Source organism: Cetorhinus maximus, chromosome 16 (genome assembly GCF_964194155.1).
Source record: "Cetorhinus maximus chromosome 16, sCetMax3.hap1.1, whole genome shotgun sequence".
Taxonomy (NCBI): domain Eukaryota; kingdom Metazoa; phylum Chordata; class Chondrichthyes; order Lamniformes; family Cetorhinidae; genus Cetorhinus; species Cetorhinus maximus.
Window position 1 is genome coordinate 48192084 of NC_135894.1, and position 25516 is coordinate 48217599.

The 25516-nt window shown below is 41.1% G+C and overlaps 1 protein-coding gene across 2 annotated transcripts in view; it reads right to left on the reverse strand.

Moving 5' to 3' along the window:
- lsamp (limbic system associated membrane protein) overlaps nucleotides 1-25516 on the reverse strand; it is a 929375-nt gene that overhangs the window by 44683 nt on the left and 859176 nt on the right. The window contains exon 8 of one of the 2 annotated variants that reach the window (XM_078559815.1): nucleotides 1765-1800. The exons of the other annotated variant lie outside the window; for it this stretch is intronic. Coding sequence (XP_078415941.1) covers nucleotides 1765-1800 — 36 coding nt within the window. The remainder of the gene's footprint in view (nucleotides 1-1764; nucleotides 1801-25516) is intronic. 2 annotated transcript variants of the gene reach the window in all.

Below are 25516 nucleotides of genomic sequence, written 5' to 3' on the forward strand. Positions count from 1 at the left end.
CTGAAACTGCTGGTGATGTGGAAGTTGCCTGTAATACAGGGTGCGGCACAAGCAGCCTAGACAATTGCATAGTGGTAGACGTATATTCTAAATGGGAAGTGCCCGTAAAATGCATCGAGGATTCTGAGTCTTTGCACTCCGAGGTTTTTACTTTTCTCTAGTAATGTACTAGTTAACATGTGGTGAGCCCATTGATTTTAAACATTGATTCAATGACTACATTAAAATGCTGCACAGACGTATTTTACTTCAAGACATTAACCAGTGCACTCCTGGGGCAAATTAACCCCTAAATATTAACAAAAACAGAAAATATAGCATAAACCAGCTGGTGTTTGTAAAAAGAAAGTAAAGCAAGCTCCAAAAGTTGGAGATGAAGCATTTTCCCTTGGCCAATCTCAAAATATTGTTTCATATTATGCACATGAACAGTCAATCACATCATTCACATATGATTAGACTTTAAAGGCAAATTAAATGCAGAAACTTACAGCACAAAAATAAATCAAATAAACTGGACAGCATTGAAGCTCCCGAATCCAATTAATTGGCCTAGTGGTTTGGCTTTTAGCCAACCTGCTGCAATTTTTAATTGTCACATAGAGATCACACTGGTTTGCACATTCTCCTGTGTTTTGGAGGCACAACCAACAAAGAAATGAAAACATGAAAACCGACTTCAACAGAACTAAAAAAAGAAACTTATGAAACAAAATCATAATGCCATTTTGTGGGTCTATAAGACACTCCTTCCCTTCTATACCCATTGGTCACAGGAGAAGCCTCAAGTATAATGAGTGAACACAGTTTGCCTCCTTCTCCAGGGTCACTCGGGCAATGACAATACCGTGGAATAGAGGCAGGCAGGCAGCCAGAGCAATCCCTCACACTCCCCAATGTGCCACTTCCATCCTGAACCTGTGAACTGGCACCTTATCCGACCTAGGGGGCAGACCCACAAGACGGTGATCCAAATTCCACATCCCTCCCTCTCCAGGAAATTTAAATTCTCACATGTGCAAGCGTTGGTTCGGTCTGTTGAATTTTTCAATCAGCCTTTCTGATGTTTTATTTCAACAAAAAGAACATTTTAAGATGCTGTACAAACACTGAAACCACAGAAATATTACTTGCTGCTGGTCAGTGATGCGTGCGATTGAGTAACAATCAATGGGAGTGCAGCTGCTTAAGCCGTAATATCCACAGGAGTCAGATCCGGGCCACCTTCTGCACAGAGGAATTCAAAACCAGTCATATGTTCAGACTAGTTAAAAGAAAACCTCAATGCTTACTAAATTCATCGGAACTGCCGTCTATACAAGGTGCTGAGAGGGCTACTGCACATTCACTTTTGCTCTCCACACGTCAATGAACAACAATCCCAACTTTAAGCAATGTATTTATGCTTCAAAGGCACAAGCCCTTTGATGCACTCTACTGCTAATCTTTCCACCCAGTTTCACCAAATTTGAAGCACTGCGGTTTCCATGGACACGGGTCTACTTCCTGGGATTTTCAATCAATTTCTTTCTTCACTGGGGTCTAAGATGTTGATTCAAACATTTCAATGGGACAGTCTTAAAGCAGCATTTTCCATTTCAAGTAGCAAGTTCAGTCACACTGCTTATCATTTACATAAATAACATGACACCAAGTGCAATCTGTACAGTCAGTACTCTCATTAAAATAGCATGAAGGACACTTGATTCTAAACATTCCCGAAAGGATATCTTGTTTGGCAGAGAAAAGTGCCCAGATACTGACCTCTTTTTTTTGAATGCACAGTGGTTTCTATTTGCTCTAAAGAAAGAAACATAAAGATTACATTTATATGGAAAAATTGTTTTCAGAATAAATCTATAGCTTGTGCTGCAACAACCCACTTGTCAGCAAGTGGTAGGGAAATACTGCCATCTGCTGGGCCAGGGATGATACTGCCCAACAGAATACACAGTTGAACTGCAATACATAATTCAGGCAAATCTGTTTATAGCCCCTTGTTACACACTCTTTCCATATTAGCTGCAAAATATTAAATAATCAAATCTGAAATTTTTTGAAATATCTTATTATCTTGCCAAATTCACAAATATATGTCTGCTATTGGGAAGTCACACAATAAAAATGATATGACTTCAAGTTAGATGATAAAAATAAACAAACATACAGAAAAAGAAAATGTGGCATTGATCCACTCCATCACGACTCTAAACTTTGTTTCCCCATTGCTATGGCTCTTCTTTTCAACTTTTTATACTTGCTGTCAATGGCTTTTTTGGATGTTTATTCCATTATTTTCCTTTCTTTCTTTGATGCACTATTTCCCATCATTGCTTTCCCATTTAAATTTCTCTGATATCCTGCTTCTTATTCCTGCCTCCATTACATTTTCTCATCTTCTCTACAGCTTAATTTCTCACTTTCATTATTAATACTGTTTTTGTTAATTATTGTCTTTTTAACTGTTTTATGTAACCTCTCATTCACTCCTCCTACTGCTGTTTGTCTGTATTCTTCTCTGTTATGTTAGCTGGAATCTTTGAAATGTCTTAAGCTATGTCCTTCTGCAAATGGACATCCAAACTTTGGAATTCCCTGGTATTGTCTTTGCCATCTTTCACCTCCATCTCTGTGAACTGACCAATTCGCTGCTATCACTACAGAACTGTCACTTATTAAAAAGAAACACTCAGTAAAATGAAATGAGAAGGGGTAAATGAGGCAATGGAGAAATCAGAAAGACCTAAAGGCTGAGCAAGATGAAGAAATGTTGGAGAAGAAAAAATGACGTCACATTTAGTCACACCCAAGAGAAATACTCTAGTTCTACAGTTCCACTAGCGAAAGTTTGTGATCCAGTCAGCAGCTCACTCTCCCAGTGCAGGAGTCGTGCACAGCATAGGGAGCTTGATAAGTAATTAAAATAGAATGAGGGATTTGTTCTTCTAAATACTGGAATACGTGATGATTTGGTGAGCTTGGCTACAGAGTAGCCAAGGTAACTGGACGCATATTTTTGCCATCAACATAGCCAGCCATTTGCTATATTACAATAGCAGCTCAGGAATTCATACCGGCGATTTCACTGGTGAGGTGACTCTAATGACATGCAATACTGTGCAAAGTTTAGAGATAAGCGGAGAACAGCGATAAGAAAGTCCATGCGAAAGGCTGCAGTGATTTAAGTCTTGTAACTAGGTCAGAATGTTGGTGTAAATTAGCTAAGTGAGGTAGCATTATCAACAATACCATTAATTAAACTTGGAAGGGGTAAAATGTTGTTAATACCTTCCCTCAATCCCTCACGTGAATATAATTATGGCATGATTGAAGGACAAAAACATTCCTACAGGGGAGGGGCAGAACTCAGGGGAATGATCTGATTGAGGCCTGTATACCTCCCAGTGGTCAGTTTTAGAGCTGACTTGGAAGAGACCCAGAGCAGGTCTCTTGCCCCAGTTTCAGCTGAAAAATAATGAGTGTCACAAGAAGCCATCACAAGGGCAACAGGAATAAAATTAAAAAACATACGTTGTTCTAAAATCAGTGTAAGGGTATTGGTCAGCGATTCAGCACATTTAAGTACTAAGCCATTGTGTCATGAAATAGCAAGACGAGGTCTTGTGACCTTGAACCTCTTGACTACTGAGCTCCTAATCTGATGGCAGCTCTGTTTGAAAACACTAAGTGAAGAGGCAACTACTTTTCTAAAGGCAAGAAGGTTGGGTAAATTGGCTCGGTAGCCATCATGACTTTGCTTTCTCACTCTTGGCAATGGCTAGTTCAATGAAAGTCTGGCTGTAGGTTGGCAGTACAGCCTCTGTGCAGAGGGCACAAGGCGAAAGAATAGAAAATAAAAAGTGGGAGATGGAGAGAAATGATGCACTAAAAAAGAAAACACACACTCAATATACTGAAAGCGAATCAAATCATGCTAGCTGCCACCTTTCAGACAATGATAAAAAAAAGTACCAGTCAGTCCTGCTTTCTAGCACATCGAACTGCTGTAGTTTCTTTGTAGATTTTATTTTGCTCAGATCATTTCACAAATGAGCAGCAGGTGACAGAAGTGATACTTATTTAATGAAGAACTTGACTAAAGAAAGAAATGTGGAAAAATCAAGGCAGTAATGAGAACACTGTGTTGTAGGCAGTGCAGTGTCAGTGGTATCAGTCAGTTGTTTGGCAAATTGCACAAACATGCTTTTTCAAATAGGGTTCCATGCAGGGAAGGACATTTTGTTTGCTTTTCTCTTATCATATTTTAATAAGCCGTGATCCCATATCAGATTAACAATCACACAACTATATTTGGGATTCTGGTCCAGGATGTTTCTAATAGTGTCAGCCTCTTTGGGAAACGACACATGACTCTTTTAATATAAATACACAGCCCAAAGACCCATGCTGCCAGCTGTCTGTATAGTCCAAACAGGGACATCATTGCTCAGAAATAACAAGAAGTTAGAACATTGCTCTCGTGTTTTCAAACAAGAAAAATGGATTGGAAATAAATCATTTAAGATGGGATGAAGGAATTAAACAACTATCCAATCTGTATCTGTTTTTAATAGCAATCAATTAGGAAAGGACCGTTGCTATATATTTTGATTCTTCAACACCAAGAAGATAAAACCTACACTATGGAATAGCACCGCAAGCTAATTTTCCCAACTCTGAGCTCTAAGTAAGGGTCAGGGAGAGTGCAGATCCAAAACTCTGGCTGGAACTGCACAATTATAATTGAAACATCATGAGCAGCACTCATCTGAACTTTAGGCTTACACTGCCAGTGGGTGTATTTAATACCATTTCATAACCACAAATGGGATTGACTATATAATTCATGACCAGCGCCATTGTAATGTTTGTTATTACACACTACTAGTATTTTGAGACAAAGATTTCAGAAGTAAACAAAGATTTTCATTGACATGGGCAGAATTTAGTGTATCGCCCCCTAACTCCCCACCCCGATGGTACATTTGGAGCTGGGAGGCATTTCATTGGGAGGGAGGGTGCAGGTGGGGACCCGCCACCTTCTTACCTCCAAATGATTGCGTCTGGGTGGGAAGGCTCCGAGGTGGCTTTCCCCACTGGATGCTAATTGGGGCCTTTAAGTGGGAAATTAATGCAACTTAAGGTCTCATCTTGTCGCCACTGGTATTCATCCATCAGTGGGTAGAAGAGTTGGCACGAGTGGAGCCCAAAAAGACTTCCAGGAGGGTCCTATGTTCAAAGGTGCTCAGTGCCTGATTGAGGGACCTAGTATCAGGAAGTCAGGGGAGGGGCCTGCTGAGGGCCATCCCCCTTGCCCTTTCCTCCAACCCCCTCCCCCACCAGCCAGCAACACCCTTCTCCGCAACCCCCATCCTACCCTCACTCACCTGCGGCCAGGCTGTGTGTGTGCAGCCACTGCTCCTGGTAGTGCTGATGGGCAATGGAGAGCTGCCGGCCTCTGGTTGGCCAGCAGTCTCGGGGTGGGGAGGGGGAGGGGGTGGGATTTCTGACGCCAGGGTCCTAAATCCCAGGGAAGGCCTGACACTGGCTAGTTAAGTGCCCGATGGATACTTGATCCGGTGGGGCCTTCTCCAAAACAGGTAATGCAGGGTCCGCTCGATTCTCCAGATGGTGAGCGAGACCCCCCATCACCAACATTAAATTTCATCCCACGTCCATCTGAATTCTACAGTTCAGCTCTCAATTCTGCTGACATTGTCTAAGTCACTGGGGTTAGGTTGAGAATTTCCTGTAGTTAAAACTACTGAAAATGTTTCAATCTTTATAAAGCACATTCCTCCCCAGATAAAGTTAAATATTTATACAACAGCACTTCGTCAACACCAAGCGACAAAGCCTCAGCAGTCCAAACATTCCAATATGAACAGTTCAAACAATCATAAATTCACAGCTATATAAAATTGTTTGTGTATGGTTTTCATACAGCTCTCATACATCCTGTTGCTGGGGTACTGAGCTTGTTCTTTGTCGTGTTGACACAAGACTTTCCACAGCTCCTGTTGCTGTGCTGCGTTTAGTTCTTGCTCACTGGTTAGCTGAGTATCGACCCCAATCTTCTTCTATGGTGCTTGGTTGTGGCTGTGATTGCTTGACTGTGGATTACCTAGGCATGCTCATAGCTTTATGGGATGGGTACTCAATTCTCCGCTAGCTCCAGAAATAATTAATTCTACTGTTTGCCTTAAATTCTTCCTAATTGTACATTCTGATGTCCATTTGATATTACACTTGGATCGCTATCAGTTTCCCTCGCCTTTTTTGTCTTCACTATGGCGACTGCTCCGAGCTTATCAAGTTATTTGGTCCTGTACCCTGGTACTGGGCCTGTTTTCATTAAGCATTTTCTCTCATTGGATACAAAGCTAGCTGAGTGGAAGAAAACAGAGAGTGCTGATGAGCAGTTGGTTTCTCACAGACAGGAGGGAGTTACACATTGGTGTTCCCTGGGTGCAGTGCTATGACCATTGCTTTTCTTAATATATATGAATGACCTATGGAGCACAATTTCAAACTTTGCAGATGACTCGGAACTTGGAAGTACTGTGGACTGTGAGGACGATTGTGATAGGCTTCAAGAAGACACAGATAGGCTGGAGGAATGGGTGGATATGTGGAAAATGAAACTAAATGCAGAAAAGTGTGTAGTAATACATTTTGGTAGGAAGAATTAGGAGAGGCAATATAAAATAAATGGCTTAGTTCTGAAGGAGTGGGAGGGGTTGGATACAGGAACAGTAAGTCCTGAGGTATATGTATGCAACTTGTTGAAGGTGGCAGGGCAGGTTACGAAAGTGGGTTAAAAAGGCATAAGGGATTCTGGGCTTTATAAACAGAGGCATATAGTACAAAGACAATGACATTTTGATGGGCTCGTATAAAGCACTGGTTCAGTCTGGAATAGTGTGTCCAATTCTGGACACTGCACTTGAGGAAAGGTGGGGAGGATTCAGAGGGGTACAGGAAAGATTCATTAGAATGGTTCCAGGGATGAGAGAATTCAGTTACTTGATTAGATTGGCAGATCTGGGGCAATTCTCCTCAAAGAAAGGATTGAGAGGAGATTTGACAGGCATGTTCAAAAACATGAAGGGTCTAGATACAGTAGATAAACTGTTCCTATTGGCTGAAATGTTGAGAAACAGAGGACACTGAAATAAAGCGCTTGGCAAAAGAACCAAAGGTGACCTGTGGAAAAGCATTTTTTTGGACACAGTTTAGGATCCGGTATACACTACCTGAGAGTGTGGCAGAGGCGGAGTCAATCGTGGCTTCCAAAAGGCAATTGGATAATTATCTAAAGGGAAAAAAAAATGCAGGGCTACAGGCAAAGGGCAGAGGAGTGGGAATAACTAAATTGCTCTTGCAGAGAGCTGGCACACAATGGGCCTCCCTTTGTGAAACAAATAACATTTGAACTGGTCATTCATCCAGCATCTCACTTGATACATTGCACAAATCATGAAGGATGAGGTAAGAGGTGAGTGTTAGACTTATGGCCTGAATTTTTCCCGCATCGGGCGGGCTCGGAGGGAGCAGGTGGAGCCAACCATGCCCACGATCGGCTCCGCACTGCAATTTTAGGCAGGCGGGCCAATTAAGGAGTGTCCAGCATAATACGTCAGCAGTAGCGTGCTACCTGTGTGGGCGAGGGGAGGAGGGAGAGTCAGGTCCAGCGCTGTTCAAAAGAGCGTTTCAATCTCCCTGAGGCATGGGGCTGCCTCAGGAAGATTGAAGCGCTTTTGAAAAAAATCACTAAGTCCAATAAAAATTTAATGAAATATGTCTGTGTCACATGAGATGGGACATGTTTTAATTTTTCAGAAAAAGTTTTTAAGTTGCAAAAGCTTTAGGGAACCTCATCCCGCTTGTGAATGAGGTTTCCTAAAAAATGTAAAGGCCGCCTGGCCTTTTCGCCTGCCCACCAACTGTAAGGTTGGATGAGCAGCGTAAACTTGAAATTAATCACTTTGTTAATGGCCTTAATAGGCCTTTCAATTATCGACGGATGCGCAGCCAACTCCGGCGCGTGCCCGCTGAACGAAATATCGTGAGATAGCGTGATGACGTCAGGACGCACACCCAACCTCATCATGCGTCATTTTACGTTCCGGCATGTCGGGCCTGCCCCTAAACGCCAACTGAAAAATCCTGGCCTTGGAATTTCTTTAAGTTAAATGCTGGATACCTATCTCATTTGACCTCACTTGGAATAACCTGGTGTGCAAAATCAGCTTCCAGTTTGACCTCACTTGGAATAACATGGTGTGCAAAATCAGCTTCCAGTTTGACAATGATTTCTTCCTTTTTTTATCAGGCAATTTGTCAATTTGACAGACATTATCTTAGATAACCTTCTCCATTCACTCCAAACAAATCATACCACATTCTGGTATTTGGCTAATAAAAGTGTCCCTTTCCTGTTTAATTTGAAATTGCTTATATACTGCACCTTCATAGGTACATCTCTATGTCTTGTTCTTTAGAAATCAATAGAGCATTCTCTACCTCCCTGAAGACAATCTCTGATTTCAAAGTGGCTTCAGAAAATTGTGCTTTATCTCATCTCTCGTTTGTTGGGATACAACTACTTTTCTATGAATGGATGTCTATCCAGTGTGCTGAGCTCTGAGCCAATAGTGAAATACACAGTCATGTGGGATGGCACTTTTTCTGTCAGCCCTTTCTTTACTGTCATTCTCAGCAATTTCACACTTTGATCTGCTCCAGCAGTTCGGTAATTCCAAAAATACAGGCTAATATTCTGGCACAATGATATTCTCTATTCTTCCCAGTTTCCAAATTTACGTTAATTGACGACTGCCCTGTTATTAATCTTTCTAATTATGTGAAGTAGAAAACCTCCACTCAATGTGCCAGTAAGAAAAAGCAACTTGTCTCTCACAAATAAAATCAAGTTCATGCTCACACTTAAAAAGATGCAACACCACGGAAATATTTTGGGACACTAATCACACTCTTTTTCAAAATTGCTTCAAACAATTTGGAATTACCATATGCAATAATTTTCCTGTCAAGGTTAAGTGTTCAAAAATAATGGATGAGTTCTTTTTTTGATTTAAGGAAACAAGCATTTATATTTCACAAAGGGGGCTTGAGAGGAAGATACTGTCGAACCTGTTGCATGAGATCGTCAAAAAAAGAGAAATCATTGTCAAACTGGAAGCTCATTTTAGCTGATGTGAGGTCATATGAGACAGGTATCCATCACTTAACTTAAGGAAATTCCACAAGTCTAGCAATAATCTCTTACCTCATCCTTCATGATTTGTACAATGTATCACGGAATGTGAGCATCACTGGCTAGGGCAGCATTTATTGTCCATCCCTAATTGCCCTTGAGAAGATGGTGGTGAGCTGCCTTCTTGAACTGCTGTAGTCCATGTGGTGTAGGTACATCCACAATGCTGTTAGGGAGGGAGTTCCAGGGTTTTGACCCAGCGACAGTGAAGGAACAGCGATATATTTCCAAGTCAGGATGGCTTGGAGGGGAACTTCCAGGTGGTGGTGTTCCCATGTGTCTGCTGCCCTTGTCCTTCTCGATGGTGGTGATCGTGGGTTTAGAAGGTGCTGTATAAGGAGCCTTGGCGAATTCCTGCAATGCATCTCGTAGATGGCTGCTGCGTTGGTGGTGGAGGAAGTGAATGTTTGTGGATTGGGTGCCAATCAAGTGGGCTGCTTTGTCCTGGATGGTGTCAAGCTTTTTGAGTGTTGTTGGAGCTGCAAGTGGAGAGCATTCCATCACACTCCTGCCTCCTCACTTGTAGACAGTGGACAGTCTTTGGGGAGTCAGGAGGTGAGTTATTCACCACAAGATTCCCAGCCTCTGACCTGCTCATATAGCTACAATATTTATATGGCTAGTCCAGTTCAGTTTCTGGTCAATGGTAACCCCCAGAATGTTGGTAGTGGGAGATTTAGCGTTAGTAATGCCATTGAACATCAAGGGGTGATGGTTAGATTCTCTCCTGTTGACGATGGTCATTGTCTGGCACTTGTGTGGCGCAAATGTTATTTGCCACTTGTCAGCACAAGGCAGCATTTGGTCATGGACTGCTTCAGTATCTGAGGCATAGTAACAGTCCTCTTTCGGATCAGCTACATTCTAGAATTATATTCTTATTTGCACCAAAGAATTTGAACTGGTGCTTCAGAGATGATCTTTTTTACCTTGTGTAGACACTTATGGTGGCAGTCCTGTTTCTTTTTTGGTAAATCATTTGGAGGAGCAGTTACTGCTGATAATATTGGAGGAGAAGAATGCAGATAATCATAGCCAGAATCCTTTGCCTATGTTACTTGTCATTGCAGATGGTTCTAATGAGCTTGTAACAAGGATATTACCAATGTAGAGGTGAATCATTAAAACTCTGATGTATAATGAGTTAACTGTTACATATAAATATGTGGATATGGTTCAAAATGCATGTAAAAGGTTGTGCTGATTTGGCAATTTACTAAAGAATAATGAAGGATATGGAATGTATGTATTCACAAAGGAGTCATTTAACTCTTGAAGACAAGGACTGTTAATGAAAAAATGTTACGAATGGTTAAAAACAAAAAGAATATCAAAAACTGGATATCTGATACTATGGTCCAAGCATGGTAAGTAAACAATAGAACAAATGTTGTAACAAATGGGTTATGAAAAATAGGTGAAATCCCTGTCATCGAATAAGAAAAGCCAATGCCTTACCAAAGATCTCTGTGTCCAGAGATAATGATGAAGAAATGTTGATGCATGTGGACTTAAGTGTATGTAAGCATGAATTTGTGTTATGCAATGTAAAGGCAACTTTATTATTTAATTTACAATACATGTAAACTAAACATGACAGACTAAAATATGATCTGCCACAACAGTGACTGTCTCATGAACGTTTCTGTGAATATTCCTCAGGAGTGGGGAGTTACACAACCACCTGTACCTCCAGACAGTGTTGAAAAGGCAGTTAAGCATCTGATGAATACGGCAAACCCATTTTTTGCTTGTTCAGGCACAGCTGGAGTACTGTGTGCAGTTCTGGTCGCCACATTATAGGAAGGATGTGATTGCACTGGAGGGGGTGCAGAGGAGATTCACCAGGATGTTGCCTGGGATGAAACATTTAAGTTATGAAGAGAGGTTGGATAGACTTGGGTTGTTTTCATTAATGTACTTCTTGGCAAGTTCTTTTGAAACTAAAATTAGTTTTCTTGCCAGAAACTATGTAAATAGAACCTGAGTATTTAAGTGAAGATGCAGAGTGATTTTCTTTGAAGACATCTTGATACTTGGCCACACATCTTGTTTTGTGAGTTTTGATGAATCCTCCATGATTCACTAGCCAAGATGTGCTTGCTGGATAAGCTGTAGATTAGGTTTCCATTCACTTGGTATCAGTGCTGACCTTCTTGTTCCTCTTGGGGATTTTTAAAAAAGAATGTTTCATCCCAGTTGTTTCATTTATGTTTTGTTGAATATAGGCAGTGAAAATATTAGAATTTTGAAACTCTGCCACTTGGATCTTTACATATCTCACAGCCTTTCCTTTTAACTAGCACCTTGACTGTAGCACCATTGTCTAGATGAAATCCACCTGACTTGTTTTTGAGCACATTGAAATATAAATTGTTGACCTCCTCATCATCAAACAGATTCAATATTTGAATGAGAGATTGTGACCTTCTTTCGTTTCACCATTAGTTTTATCTACTGTATGCAGCCAATGTTCACCTCTGCACTGGAATTTGGACACTTGGCCAAGGCAGTTCTTCTCCTGCACATCTGCAATATTTGTCAATTTTGGTGATAATTGCATGGACTGAAGGAAGCTGTCTATCTGTACTTTAAACATTCATTCACTTTCTGAAACATTCTGCTAGAATCATGGTAAGTTACTTGCATTTCTAATAGAAGGTAGTGATTGTTATTATGGTCAGTTATATAGGCAATGTATTCAGGCCTAAATAAGTATGCTATTTACAATGTAGCCCTCATAATCCTACACTGCAGCAGCCAATCATAGCTTGGGAATTTCCTATGCCACACTACTGATACACACTTTGAATTAATTATCAATAGGGTCATGTGGAGCATGATCATTCTACCATGAGTAAATTTAGCTGCTCTTATTTAACTATTCACCATTTTAATTAATTAATTACAATTAATGTGAAATGGAGCCAGTGATCTCTGCTGAAAGGTGAGAAGCCATGTGGTATCAGCATTCATCCAACTGAATGTCTGTGAAATACATCTTTCTGTTATCTCACATACTTGAAGTCCTCTCTGCATGTCTGGAGGGAAATGATTCCTTTAAAATGAGGCTTCCATCATGAAGATGAATGGATTAAGACTCCTTAAAAATAGACAGAACATTTTTAATCTTCACACAAAATAGAGGGGAAATCATAGAGTGTCATTAACCTGTGATGGGGAACTCACCAGATCTGATCCATCATTGAAATCAAAAACTGCTCAAGCCCTAAGATATCATAAAGGAAAATGGAGTAGGAAAGTGCCAGTTTCAGGAAAATTAATAACTGCATGTCACAGAAAAGAAAGGCTCTGTTCTGTCAAGCGATTATTTTAAGAGACAGTTAAAAATGATTGACTTGTGGAAAATATTAATCCGTCTAACACACACAGAAAGAGAGACGTTTATAAGAAACTGTTGGGTGCTACAACCCTGTCCTAAGTTAGACTCAACAACACCAGAAAGTTCATTGTTTAAAGAGTTTTAAATACAGACTAAAATAAACTTTGCCGATGGTAAGTATCAGATATCCCTCAGTTCAAGTACAAAAGAACAGTGATGAAAGACAAAGAAATTAGACTAAATGAATTGGTGAAGGAATAACTAACCCGTAACAAGCTAAGAGTGTGGCACAGGAAGCTAATTATGGCCGAGATATTCATCTCTATGGCTGAAATTCTTCTGAGCAATTCACCAGTAAGGTTAACTTCTTTAGAGAGGGCAAAAGCAAAATACTGGATGTTGCAAACCTTGAAAAAAAATTGAAAACACTGGAAATGCTCAGCAAATCAGACAGGCTCTGTGCAGAGAGAAACAGAGTTGACTTCTCAGGTTGATGATCGGACACAGACCTGAAAGGTTAACTCTGGTTCTTTCTCCATAGATGCTGCCTGACTTGTTTCCAGCATTTTCTGTTTTTGTTCCTTATAAAGGGATTTCACCAACAATGACCTGAGGAATGAATATTGCCCATTTCAGTTTTTCTCTTGATAGTTATAATTTTTAAATATTATTTTGCTGTGAAGTGTATCTGTTATGCCTATTTTTACAGACATCAGGTCAGGCAAGCTAAAAAGATTCATACACTTTTTTTTAGAACACGAAGTCAGAAGTTATATTTTAAAAACAAAAAATTCTGGAAAAAGACAGCAGGTTGATCAGTATCTGTAAATGTAACATTGCAGATAGAGATCCTTTAACAGAGCTCACCCTTATTTCAGCAGAAGGATCTGTTCCTGTTTCAAGCATTTTCTGTTTATTTCACATGTTTAGCACCTGTATCTCTGGTGCTTATATTCTCAGGTTTGCTGAGAGTGCCATCCAGTGATGCCATCTTGTCACAACAAGCTAGCTTTTTTTCTTCCACTTGGAAATTTGGAATTGCTGTAAACACTTCCTATTTTAATTGGTGCAAGAAACCACCTGCTTTAGCATTCAGAAAGTTAAAGGTCATTAGCAATAATGAGCTGTCAGATCCTCTCTTTCCTAGGTGATATGATCCCTTATCAAATAAATGTGACTGCCACTAATAACTGTGCCACAATGTCTTTGCAGCAAGCAGCTCCTATACTGCTTCAATTGCTGGGCAGCTATGGAACAGTAAATTGTGCACATTTTGATTTCAACAGTGATATCATTGGAGATGCGGAGCTATTTTATTCTATCCTGGTGTCTACATATGCACTAAACATTAGTTAGAAGCAGTTGTCAATTCCAAAACACCTACTATGCAATCTAAGTGGAGAATTTCTTTAAAAATCCTTTCCAATGGTGCGTTTACTTAGCAATGGTTGTGGAACTGCGAATCGTCCTGTTAACTTCCCAGGTCTCTTTTGGCTTTGTAGCACCTGTAGACTGTTCTCAGGTCACAGCCAACTCATTATCACTATGGGCGGAATTTAACAGTCTCTTCGTAGCGAGGGCAGGGCCGTAAAATGCGGCGAGCCATTCAAAAGTCCATTGGCTTCAGCGGAACTGTAAAATCCCACCATCGTAAAATTCCACCCCATGGCCAGAATTTTTCCGTCGGCGATTTGGGGGCGGGGCCCGCTCACCGACGGGAAAATGATGCGGAATGACGTCAGGAGGAACCCCCAACGTCATCCCGGTCCCTTTAAATTTTTAGGAAGGCGGGTGGACAGCGAAATCAGCTGTCAGCCCGCCGACCTGTCAATGGCCAATAAAGGCCATTGACAGGATAATTGAGATTGTTAAAGACCTGCCCGTCCAACCTTAAGGCTGGCGGGCAGGCCAGGAGCCCCAGCGGGCTGCAGATAATACATGAAACCTCATCCACTGGCGGGATGAGGTTTCATGTCCATTTTTAAAAAGTGTAATAAAGTTTATGTCGTTTTTATTAACATGTCCCATCTCGTGTGACATTGTCACATGAGGGGGACATCTTAATAATATTTTTATTTTTTTATTTTTTAACTTTTGTGCACTGTCACTAATCTCCCTGAGACAGAGCTTTGACAGCTGGGGTTTCCTTCTCCCCGACCGCACAGGAAGTGCATAGCGCTTCCCGTCGGGCAGGCCACTGGGTGGGCCTTAATTGGCCCGTCCACTCAAAATGGCGGCGGGCCCTGTATCGGCGGCGGGGGTCGGTTGTCCGCCTGCCGCCGAGCCGGTGGGGCCCACCTGCCCACCAAGGACAAAATTCCGCCCTATGAGTTAGCCATTTTAGAAGGCAGACACTCAATAGCAGTCCAGGGATGGCTTTGCTGAATATCTACCCTTTTTGATGTAGGTAGGTACTAGGCATCTGCTTAATGCCTCTGCAGTGAAGTGGAACAGTCATCAGACTGTGGAATCCAAACAACATCCTCCTCCACTATGATACATGCTGGTTTTAAAAAATTGCTGCAGTTTGCTTTCCTTCACCATCTTTCTTATTTTTTCCTTTAAGGTTCTCCATTAATACCACAGATCATCATTGTTCAACAGGATAAGCTAGGACAGCAGTGCCCAGGCTTCCTGCTGCGTTGCTCTTGAGGTGATTGCTAGCTTGTGAGTGGCAGCTTTGCCAATACTTGTGATTTTTTGCACATTATGTAAATTCAAACACTGGGACTACATAAGGGAAATTTACATGCATAGAAAGCTCGGTTTAAGTGTCAGCTTGAAAAAAAAAACACTCACAAATTGTGGGACTTGTGAGTGAATCATGAATATAGGAAAAGCTGGAATGGTGAAAGAGAGTCCCCTGCTGAATTTTCTCTTTGTCCTTGTGGTGCACTGACTGATCTATGATCAGTTATACCTACCCTTCCTGCCTAAACATGAAGCAGTGAAGATTGAGAACTCATAAGGTGGAAAACCGCAGGGAAAAACTGGCACCTGCAGCACAGAGTATTACCAGCCTGCCAGTATAATTTAGTTTAATATAATTTTGAAAACTGTTTTTGAAAGGTAGGACAGTGGTTTCAATTTTGTGCATAAAGGGATAGAATCACTGCGTTACTCTCATATGCTTTCCAGCTAAAGAGCAGGACTGGTAAAAAAAACATGCAAGCATGTCTATCTTCTTGACTATGAAAACATATCGGCGAATGGAGTGGAATGTAGTAGAAAATAACTTGAAAAATAGAAGGAAAAATAGTCTTCACATTTTTACATCTGACCAAAGCTGAGGTCCAATGTGCTATGGGTATCTGCAGGACTCAGCGTACATGCATCTTCTAGGTTATTTGCCGGGACATGAGAAATCCAACTGGGAACCTTACTGGTTCAGAGTTTAAAAAAAATCACAGAGCAAGTACTAATAAAGAGCACTTATTTTTTCCCAACTTTATGAATATACCCTGAATGCTGAAATTTTAAAACATATTGGTTCGATTTAAATTTCTGCACATCGGCAAATATTCCGGAAACTGCAAGTTTTAGACCTTGCAGCTCAAACCATATTTTGCTGGCTTGGATGCTGGGTTGCTCATGTGTAAGTACTATGTTTGAGTTGGAGTCAGTATTCATCTAGTTAATGAGGTCACTCTTCCAACAAAGCCATGCAGAAAGCAATTATCATTTTCTTCATCAGTAAACCTTATTTTTTTTATTCAGCTCCTCCTGGGGCTTGATTTTCCTGTTTTGCTTTGTTTAGTTTTTATCGTGCATGCTGTGTAGAAGGTGCCATGGAAAAATGTGTCCTACAGAATACACTAGGTCACTCACAGAGGAGGCATGGACAACTTGTATTAGATTATGTATTATTTATGGGGCTGCTGCACTAATCTGAGTTGGTTGATCCATAAATACTTCCTTGTCTATCACTAACAGAACTTTATTTTTTTTTACTTGAAATAAACGTATCATTCCCTTATGTATCCATCCTGAGCCAAGGTTCATTCGGGGGAAGAGACTGACCGACTCTGAGGCTGTAGTGAGTGAGGAAATTTCAGTGTACCATCATTCCTCAGTCTTTAACACTAAACACATGCATTTGCTTCATGCCCTGTTACATGTTTCTGGGTACAAGTTCTCAGGAGATTCTCCTCACTACAGTCCATAACATGAGATAAAATTAGTGAACACAATGAAGTGGGCTGATCACAAACAGTCAGCATAGATCTATAAAAGGGCATGTCATGGTTGGCTAACTTCATTGTGGTTTCAGGAACAAGTTCAGTTACTGGGGCAGTCACGATGGGTGCCTTGCTTAGGATTGGGTTAAAATTCCAAAAGGAACAAGTATATTTCATGGAATCCTGATTTGCATCTATTAATAAGGCTCCTGTCAGAGCCATGATTGACAGACTGGTATAAAACTAAGAGGAAATTTGGGCTTTGGAGCTGAAGCCTCATCCACCCCCAAAAGCAGAGGCATCAAAATTGCAGATCAGTATGAATAGAGTAGGAAATGCGGAAGCTGCTCTCCTACCCTTACCCACCAGTTGGGGAGAGTTAAAATTGGCCTGACTGTCTTTGGTGATGTTGACTGAGGATAAAAATTGACCAGGGAACTAAGAGAACTCTCTTTCCTTTGAATAGTATCAGGGATCTGTTATATTCGCCAAAGACAGCAGACTTGTTTTGACGTTTCATCCAAAAGGCAGTAACTCCGATGGGGAGTGCTGCACTAAGTACTGCACTAAGGTACGAAGCTGGAATAAATTCTGAGGTATGGCTTGAATTGACTCAAAGGTGACCATGAGCCAAGGTCAGAAATAAAGATTCTTAACAAACTGGAGAAGGAAAATGATATAGAAATGTGGATAAAAAGATGAAAAAATAATGGAATGTGTGTAGAAGGGGTGGTCGATAATAGACAATAGTTAGCCCCCAGGTGATAATTGCATGCAGTTCTGGGAACCCCTATAAATGGAATCATGGAAAGGTTACAATGAAGATGCACTAGAATGAGCCCATAAGTGAGACAAGTGGTTATGAAGAAAGGCCTGCAAAATTGGAACATTTTCCACTTAACCCCAGAGAAGGTTAAGGAGAATTTCAAAATTATAAAAGGTTTTGAGAGGGTAAATAGTGAAACACAGGGCAGGATTTTCCCTTCATCGGGTGGGCATGGCGGGCAGGCACAGGGAGCTAAAGATTTTTAAAATAAAAAATAAAAATTCTACAAACAATGACCCCACTTGTGACTCAGTCACATTAAGAGGGGCACGTTAAAAATGATTTTTAAAAAAACGTATTTTTAAAAAATTTACTGTTGGAAACCTCATCCCGCCCGTGGATGAGGTTTCACAAAAAATGCCAAGGCCGCCTTGCCTATTTGCCCGCCTGCCAACCGTAATTCTACTTAACCGAAAAATTCTACTTAATCAGCTGGCTTAAGGGCCTTAATAGGCCACTTAATTGTTGGCGGGTGCACTGCTGACTCTCGCGCCAGCCCACCAGCCGAAATATCGTGCAAGTGCACGATGGTGTTGGGACGCTCGCCCGGCGTCATTGTGCACGATTTTACTCCTGATTGCGCCTGCCCACGGGATGAAAAATTCTGCCCATAATTTCCATTGACATATCAGTAATAAAGGAGCATAAATTCACCGGTAAAATGAAAGGCACATTAGAAGACAGGACATGGAATGCTGCACCACATGTATCTTTTTTTAAAGTAGATACAATGATATTATTTAAAACATAATTTGAAATATGGAAAGTTATTGGGAAAAGTTCAGGGATTGGGTTAGAATAGATAGTTTCAGTTATAGAACTGGCATGACACCACCTTAATTAGTGAAACAGCCTCCTTCTGTTCAGTAATTTACTTGATATTACGCACGTACTATAAAGTCACCAATGTGAAGTCGCAGCTTTTACTTTAACTACTTTCTGATGCAATAACTGTGGCCTCCCTCCCACTGGATATTAGAGCATCCTTTTTTAAATGGAAGTGTTTGGTAAACATTTTCTGTTTGTTTTAAAAGGAGACAAGTAGTTGAACAGGTGACATGAAGATGTTTTTGGTGCAAATTACATTATTGCAGTACATGTTTGCAAACAAGCAAAAATGTGTAAAATGTGTGCGTGCACATCAAGCAAGGAACAAGATCAAATGTGGCTGTGATGCCTTTCTAAATAGAATAGTTTGCCAAGATTCACTGCCTGCGATTACTAATGGACAATGAATAGAAGGGTGACCAGCAGCCTTGAAACTGTACACTAGCTTTAGTCAGGATTTTGTGAAAGGAAAGGATAAAGACTTTTTGCCTTTTTAAAACAAGTCAGTACATGGATTCTGGCAGTAGGTGACAGTGTTTGCCACTACACAGCTAACAAGATGCCTGAATGGAAAAACAGGTTTGAGGTTCTCAACCAGTGGTTTAAATAAATAAAATGTTCATTAGCTGAATCTGAGGTTGGTTTGCTGTTTCAATTCACAGGTAGACATCATAAATGACACCTTCTTTGACATAGGTAAATTTTCTCTCCTCATCCTTCTCAACCTGTCTGCAGCCTTTGACATGGTTGATCACATCACCTTGCTCCAATGCCTCTTAGTAGTCATTCAGCTGGGTGGGATTGCTCTGACGTGGTTCCACTCTTATCTATCTAGTTGTAGCCAAAATCAAATCAATTGCAATAGCTTCTCTTCCTGTCCCTGCACCCTTAACTCTGGCGACCCGCAAGGATCAATCCATGGCCTCCTCCTATTTTTGATCTACATGCTGCCCTTGGCAACATCACCCATAGGCACAGCATCAGTTTTCTCATGTATACTGAGGATACCCAGCTCTACTTCACTACCATTCTCTCAAATCCCTTACTGTTGCTAAATTATTAGACATCCAGTACTGGTGAGCAGAATTTTCCTGCAAGTAAATACTGGGAAGACTGAAGCCATTGTTTTCAGTCCCTACTCCAAATTCTGTTCCCTCACTACCGACTCCAACCCTGTCCCTGGCAAGAGTCTGAGATTAAGGCAATCTGCTCCCAACCTTACTGTGACATTTGATCTTGAGATGAGCTTCAGACTCGTGCTATCTCTAAGACTGCCTATTTTCACCTTTGCAAAATCGCTCGACTTCACCCCTGTATCAGCTCATCTGTTCCTGAAACTTTCATTTATGTTTTCGTTACCTCTAGACTTGACTATTCCAATGCACTCTTGGCTGCACTTTCACTTTTACCCTCCATAAGCTTGAGGTCACCCAAACCTCTGCTGCTCATGTCTTAACTTGCAGCGAGCCCCATTATCATCCCTGTGTTCGCTGACCTACATTGGCTTCTGGTCAAACAACATCTTGATTTTAAAATTCTCATCCCTGTTTTCAAATCCCTCCTTGACCTTGGCCCTCTCTTTGCAATCTCCTCCAACTGCACAACCCTCTGAAATACCTGTGCTCCTCTAACTCTGGCTTCTTGTGCATTCCCAATTATAACTGCCCCATCGTTGGTAACTGTGCCTTTAGCTGCCTAGGCCCCAGGTTCTAGAATTACCTGTACACTTCTCCGCCCCTATACTTCACTTTCCTCCTTTAAGACATTTCTTAAAGCTTACCTCTTTGACCTGGGCTTTTGGCCATTTGACCTAATATCTCCTTACGTGGCTCGGTGTCATACTTTGTTTTATAATGTTCCTGTGAAGTGCCTTGGGACATTTTATGATGTTAAAGGTGCTATATAAATACAAGTTGTTGTTGTTGATAATGATAAAGTATGATTTGGAACAAGGTGGAAAAGGAAAACTAACACTTGAAAGATTTGCTTTGTGTAATGAAATTGTAAATGTCCTTTTTATGAATAGATTTTGATTTCACTACACCTAGGACAGGGATAATTTAACAACCCTGATGAGTTTTTCTGGGTCTGCATTACTGATGTAGATACTATTGTCATATTACACAGGTGCTCCAGAATGTGTTGTTCTTTGTAATATATATCGCAGCCTATAATTAACTAATGTTAATGAGCTGAATGCTGAGCCCACCTGCAGCTAGAACAATTGGTTGCTGGCAGCAGCCTGTGCTGGCAGCATGTATGTGAGCATGAGGATAAAACAGATGTTGAGGTGCCGCGCTTTGTTAGTAGTGACAGCAGGACTTACATTTATCTATTTACCTTACAGCATGAACTTTAAAGTCATGGCTAATGGCAGCAGCACTACTCAGGTTAAGCGCAGAATTAAATGACTCATCGAAAATGTCAAAGTAAGTTAATGTTGAAATTGTGATTAAAGTGCTGTCACTTGTATTATCGCTCGGACACATTAGTTGTTGGAATGAATAAGAACTTTGTTATGAGAAAGAAGCTGTGGGCTACATATTGCTCCTCCCTAAATATTCACTGCATATTAGCCATATTGTGAGCCATGAAGAATATAAGTAACATTTATATTTGATGTTCTCCATGCAAATTCCTTTGCCTTACAGCAGCTGGAGTTCATTTTCTTAATTAGACCCTTTGGAACAAAGGACTTAGGAGCAGGAGTAGTCCATTTGGTCCTTTGACCCTGCTCCACTATTCGATGAGATAATGGTTGATCTGGTTGTGCTCTCAACTCCACTTCTGCACCATAACTCTTGACTCCCTTGTCTATCAAAAATCTATCTTATTCAGACTTGAATAAATTCAATGACCCAGCCTCTACTGCTTTCTGGGGAAGAGAATTCCACAGACCAACAACCCTGAGAGAGAAAAAAAGTAGCTTCATTGCCATTTTAAGGGAAAATCTCATAATCTTAAACTGTGTCCCTTAGTTCTGTTTGTTGCATGGTCAGGGTCGAGATGGCTGTTTTGGGAATTGGCTATTCTCCAAAAGTATGCTGCTTGAGTCTGTAGTTTCTCAAACCTTTTACAGTGTTATGAACAATGTATAATTTTAAGGTGAATTTATATACACCTGTGTGTTAAGAAGGGTAAAAATGGTTTCAGTTTCTTTGAGGTTTTGTTTCTGAACCTTGGTGGCTGGGTGTCTGGATAGACTTGTCACTAAAAGATTTCAGGTCTTTCGGGTTTGTTTGTATATATACATTTTTAATGAGGCCTTACAACCCCTGAAGTGAAAGAGTTGGGTTAAAAGGGGTTGAAAGTTCAGTGATTAATTAAAAAGCAAATTAGAAGAGCTTTACTCTAGCAACAGTAATCCAGGGACACAGAAACAGGAAAGACAGGAGGGTTCAGTGTATGAGTCAGAGAGAGAAGACAGGGATTTGAAGCTCTCTGAGAAGGAAAAAAAACTACAAGGCTAGTGGGACAGTAGTTGACTGAATAATCAGCTATGGGACTCAGTAAACTGATCAGTTTAGCGGAGGTGCAACTGGAAGGCTGAGTTTAGGGAAATCATCTGTTTACTCTGCAATTGAAGAAACACTGAGTTTATAGTTCAGTTTTGGATGTCTTGGGGAGAGATACAAGTTGGGTGAGAAGCATCAAGTGAATGCTCAGGAATTCACCAGAAGAAAACCGTCTGCAACTATGCCAGTCCCAAGTGAGAAGCCCTTGTGTCAAGCTAGTGGTAATTCTTCACTGCTTTATTTGTCTGTAGAGATATTGGAGTAAAGGAATAGTGCAATTTGAATTATATTCTTATGTTTGTATTGAGATCTTTCCAACCATTTTGTCTGGTGTAATATAGTTAATTTTTCTTGTTTTAATAAATATTTTATTCTTTGTATTTAAAGTTCATCAGCAGGCTCCAATGAATTTGTTCAGTATCTTACCTCCTCTGAAAAAAAAGTTAGGATCTGCCAGGCCATGTTTCACTCTGGGATCTGACTTGTCCAGTATTAACATCACTGGGATCATAACAACAGCAAGTATTTACACATTTGGACTTCTACATGGGGTTGGAGCTTCTCCGCCTTCCAGATCTCCCTTACTTGTCAGTCATGTGATCTAACATCATTATTACAACAGCATCATCTATTTTTCTGATCTTAACTCTTTACTCTACATCTCCCCTCAAGTCTTTATTCCTATCATGTTTACATCTTCGTACATCCCACCCTCAAAGTCTCAGACTTCATGTGGTTATTCTCTGAGGTGCCTTGACCGATCTCCCTGAACTGGTTCTGATCTCCTTTTGAGGATGAGGCTATTCTGTACTCACCCTTCTATCAGTGTGAGTGTTCTTCTCCTGGGTGGCTGTAGACTTGTAGTAAGTCTTTCTTCTTCATCAGGGTCTGTGTAGTAAGCCCGAGTATCTATTGGTTTTCTCTCCAAGGATATTAAGGCACTGTGGTTTCTCCTTATGATCCTCTGGTCTGTCTCAATCCCGTACGAACTTTGTTGTGGAGTTTTTTCAATGATTGTGCCTTTCTCCTGTCGGTCTCAAGCCATGCTTTTGTCCTTGAGCTTCAGCACTTGTAACTCATGTGCTCCATGGCTGTGATTAAAGTTCCAAGCCTGGTTGCCTCTCTGTTCTTCCTCATGCTGTTTTACCCTCTCATGGTCATTCATGTAATATTAGGTTTGAGTTTTTGTTCCTGACTGCTTGTGGTACAAGAAAGACAGTTAGAAATAATTTCTTCTACAGAGCAAGTAATGTCTGGCCACCAAACTGATTGCTGTGCTCTTGTACAACATTTTGCTATTCCTGGATCATTTTGGTGAAATCTTTGAAGAGTATCAAGCTGAAGTGTTCTTGGTATAACTATTCTCTCGTTGAAGACTGCTAAGTCATCAATGGCTGTGAGGCATTCCAGACAATATTCTCAGATTTGGAGACATTCTTCATCTCGTTGCTGGACTTGTTTTATTTCCTGCAACTGCTGAGTGATTAAGGATGTATATGCTTCACCTCCTCAATGAAGTGTAAATCCTCCTGCTTGTCTGCTGTTGTATGATACTTCCAAGCACATACTCTGTCAAGGAGTCATATCTCATCAATCTTAGTCTGAACCGCTGGATTCTGGGCAGCACCTTCACAATTTATTTCATGTTCAGAAGAGCAGCTAGTAGCTTATGATCTGTTTCGATTTTGAAACACAATCCCATAACGTATTCTGAGAATTTTCTGCACGTCCATATTGCTGCCAATGCTTCTTTTTCTATCAGGATGTATCATTGTTCAGTTTCTGTTAGTGACATAGAGGCATAGTTGACTGGTCTACACTTGCCCTCTCTCTGCACTTGAAATAAAACTGCCCCAGTCCTGTAGACAGTGCATCTGCTGCTACTAATGGTTGGTAATTCTGGGTCGTGATGTGCCAAGATTTCAAAAGAGATTAAAAATTATTTAATCCTTTTGAAAGCATTTTGCTGGTTCACATTCCAGCACCACTGTTGACCCCATCTCAACAGCTGTCTCAAGAACTCACTAGCCTCTGCTAAATTTGGTAGGAACTTGCCTACTTGGTTGACCATCCCAAGGAATCTTTGAAGTTCAGTTACATTCTCGGGTTGTGGAAATTTGCAGATTACATCATTTTTTTTTTCTAGATCCACTGTGATTCCAGTGGCTTGTACTATGTGATGAATGGGGTGCTCAGGGAGAGGTGGTATTTCTCTTCGGGAAACATGTCATGCTCTGAGTAGTTCATCAGCTTTGGTCCCCACCTGACACCTAGTTCTCACCTGTGGCTCCTTGAAGTCGCTTGCATGCGATAACGGCCACACCACAGGCAACCTCTTTGACAGGAAGGCTAGAACAAGTGAGGGAAGCTGGCAGGTCTAAAACCATCAGTGAGTTTGGGGTTTGCCTATCTCTAGCATGCGAAGAATGTTCTGGCAGATTGGGCAGAAGAAATCACTTGATTGATTCAATGGTCAAGAAGGCGGTTCAGCATAGTGCTGTGGAGCATGAAGAGCATGACAAGGTATAAAAGAGGTCATAGTTATCCACTGTAGCCAAAGAAGCCTTCAGTTATAATGGTTCTCTGTGCCACTGAAACCAGGCTTCTGCAGCAGAGAGAATGAGATTGCTCCTGTTCGATGGTTTCGCCCACTTTAAAAGTATTCTCGCACAGGTTTTTGTGCAAACTCATCTTTGCTTCTTTCTTCCAAAGTCCTGCGATGATGGGGGCATGGTGGAGTGATAGGTGGAGGTGACCACTAGCAGTTGTAGTCACAAACCTGCATGTAGGTAGCCCTTGGACTAATAGTTGCTTGACGCTGTGCCTGGGGCTGCATCCAGGGTGACTGGGCAGCTCTTTTTAGGACAGTACTGCCCACCCTTTGGTGAGGGAGGGGGATACAAAAGGTACCTCAAATATTGCCTGCCCAGCAGACGTCTGGCTAGCTTACCGCAGCTGGCAGATCATCCATTAATGCAGTCGAATAACATCAAAATCAAAGAAACAAAAAGATTTATCATTGGAGCTTGGAATGTCCAGACTCTACTGGATGAAAAGACACAACAAGACCTGAAAGGAGAACAGTTCTTATATCCAAAGAACTAGCACACTATTGCATCAATATTGCAGCACTGAGCGAGATAAGGCTCGCTGATGAGGACTCACTAAAGGAAGACGGAGGTGGCTACACTTTTTATGGAAGGGGAAAATGGAGAGTGAGGGCAGGATACATGGTACAGGATTCACAATCTGATCATCTTTGATGAAAGACCTTACTACACTTCCTGTCAGGATCAACAAGCGCCTCATGAAGTTGCATTTGCCATTCGACCGAGCACACCACGTGACCATCATCAGTGCCTACATGCCAACTCTCAACAGCCCTGAGGACATAAAGGAACAGTTCTACAAGGATTTGGATCAACTTATTAAGTCTATGTCTGTCAATGGGAGACTTCAATGCCTGTATGGGGAAAGTCAGAGATAACTGGAAAGGAGTTCTGGGTAATCACAGAGTTGGAAAATTTAATAGTGATGCTCTGTTAC